At 37.3% G+C, this 2712-nt stretch overlaps 1 protein-coding gene across 2 annotated transcripts in view; it reads right to left on the bottom strand.

Moving 5' to 3' along the window:
• Positions 1 to 916: 916 nt before the first annotated feature.
• The window catches only part of LOC106883588 (ethanolaminephosphotransferase 1), an 89843-nt gene continuing 88047 nt past the window's right edge, over positions 917 to 2712 (bottom strand). For both annotated transcript variants that reach the window (XM_052970486.1, XM_052970485.1), the window contains exon 10: positions 917 to 2514. In XM_052970486.1, coding sequence (XP_052826446.1) covers positions 2449 to 2514 — 66 coding nt within the window. In that variant the 3' untranslated portion in view covers positions 917 to 2448. The remainder of the gene's footprint in view (positions 2515 to 2712) is intronic.

The following is a 2712-nucleotide window of genomic DNA, read 5'->3' on the forward strand; positions in this document are numbered from 1 at the left end:
CAAAAGGATGAAAGGCAAAGTCAACCTCAGCAGAATTTGAACTCAGAACATCAAGACGGACGAAATGCCACTAAGTATTTAGCCCGGTGTGCTAACAATTCTGCCAGCTCGCTGCCTTGTTACCCATAAAAATAATAATTATAATCCTTCCTACTCAAGGCACAAGGCCTGAAATTTGTTGGGAGGAGCCTAGTCAATCACATTGACCTCAGTGTTTCACTGGTACTTAATTTATTAACCCCAAAAGGATGAAGAGCAAAGTCGACCTCAGTAGAATTGGAACTCTCAGAACCTAAAGATAAACAAAATGCCACTTAGCATTTTGCCCAGCGTACTAATGATTCTGCCAGCTCACCACCACAATAATAATTTTTTCTACTAAAGGCACAAGGCCTGAAATTTGTGGGGAGGAGACTAGTCGATTACAACAACCCCAGTGTTTCATTGGTCTTAATTTATCAACCACGAAAGGATGAAAGACAAAGTTGACCTCAGCAAAATTTGAACTCCGAACATAAAGATGGATGAAATGCTGCAATGTATTTTGCCCAGCGTGCTAAGAATTCTGCCAGCTTGCCACAATAATAATAATAATAATAATAATAATATTGGTTTCAAATTTTGCCACAAGGGCAGCAATTTTGGGGGAGGGGATGAGTTGAATACATCGACCCCAGTGTTCAACTGGTTTTTATTTTACCAAGGATGAAAAGTAAAGATGCCCTCAGCAGAATTTGAACTCAGAACGTAGTGATGGGCGAAATACTGCTAAGCATTTCATCCGGCATGCTAACAATTCTTCCAGCTCATTGCCTTCCTGTTCATAATAATAGTAGTAGTAATAATAATAATAATAATAGGAAGAAAAATTGCTAACATAGGCATAAGCTCTCAGATTTTGAGGTGAAGGGCATAGTTGACAATACTGATCGCAGTACCTGACTGATACTCTTTTATTGATCTTGGAAAGATTAAAGTCAACACTACTCTGGTGCAATTCAAAGTCAGAACATAAACGGGTGTAGCTGAATACCACACAGCATTTTGCATCACTTTTCTACCATTTCAATCAATCCACATCCTTGATAATGATGATGATAGTGATAGTAATAACATGTTTCTAATTTAGCCACAAAACCAGCATTTCTCAGGAGAGGAGTTAGTCGATATCATCGCCCCAGTACATTACTGGTATTTTATTTCATCGACCCTGGAGAGATGAAAGCAAAGTTGACTTTGAACTCAGAATGTAAAGAACCAAAAGAAATACTGCCAAGCATTTTCTCCAATGCTTGAACAATTCTGAAAATCCACCACCCTAATAACAACATATGATAATAGTTTCTTTCTAATTCTGGAACAAGGCCAGTATTTTTGAGGGAAGGAGGCAAGTCAATTACATTGACCCCAGTATTTAACTGGTACTTTATTTTATCAACTCCAAAAGGATGAAAGGCAAAGTTGACCTCGACAGGATTTGAACTCAGAGCCTTGAAGGGCCAGAAGAAATGCGGCTAAGCATTTTGTCCAATGTGCTAATGGTCCTGCCAGCTCACTGCCTTGACAATAACAATAATGATAATAAATAATAATGAAGATAATAATAAATTTGTCAAAATAATCAATGCCTAGTGTAATGGCTAAACAAGCAGGTACTGTCGATAGCAAGATTCCTGACAATCTCTTTGTACAGTTCAAATAGAGACCGTTCTAGTCTCCAAAAACTGATTGACTGCAGTTTTTTTTTCTTTGAGTTTTCAATTCATGTAATGAGAACATGCACAGCATATGCTGCTATTTTTGTGTCTGTAAAAGAGAGATATATTTGTGTGTGTGTGTGTGTGTGTGTGTGTGTGTGTGTGTGTGTGTGTGTGTGTGTGTGTGTGTGTGTATGCATACGTGTCTATTGGTGTGGGTGTGAATACGTGTCCATTTGTTTGAGTTGACATAAGCATTTATGTCTATGTTTAAGTGCGTATGTGTATGTGTGTGTGTGTGTGTGTGTGTGCGTGCGTACATATAAATGAGTGTGAGTTTACACATATGTAAATATGTGCATGTATTATCCTGAATATGCACACACATATTTCTGTATCAGTACATGTGCATTCAGTATGCATGCACGTATAGTGGCATGTCTACACACACACACACACACACACACACACACACACACACACACACACACACACATACAGATGTTGTAAATGGAATAATTATAATTTAAGTCACATTGCTTACAAAAATTTTTTTTTTTTTTTTTTTAAATCTTAGCAAGTGAAAGAGGGTTGCTTTAATGTTTGATGTGAGCTAGAGTTAAAGGAAAAAGAAGATACTGGGCTAACTGTATGAGAGTGGCAATTGGAAATAAATAGTCAAAAACTCCAACACAGAGTGGGTCATCATGGCAGGTGAAGATGGTAGAAAAGAGACTTTCTGTCCCAAATATTACTGCACAGACAACTTCTCCAGAGAAAATGCATGGATCTTGAAATGACGACACATCTGACACACCTGCAAGAAATAAGAACAACATATGTATTTAGAAGACTCACATGTGTTTTTATTTATTTTTTAAATTTTTTATTAACCCTTTAGCATTTAAATCAGCCATATCTAGCCCAAATATCCCAAATATTCTGCTAGTTTTATGCTGGTAATGGCCATATTCACAGCCTCTCACACCTACCCTATAATGTCATTCTAAAAATA

The sequence above is a fragment of the Octopus bimaculoides genome, chromosome 9 (assembly GCF_001194135.2).
Source record: "Octopus bimaculoides isolate UCB-OBI-ISO-001 chromosome 9, ASM119413v2, whole genome shotgun sequence".
Classification (NCBI taxonomy): Eukaryota; Metazoa; Mollusca; class Cephalopoda; order Octopoda; family Octopodidae; genus Octopus; species Octopus bimaculoides.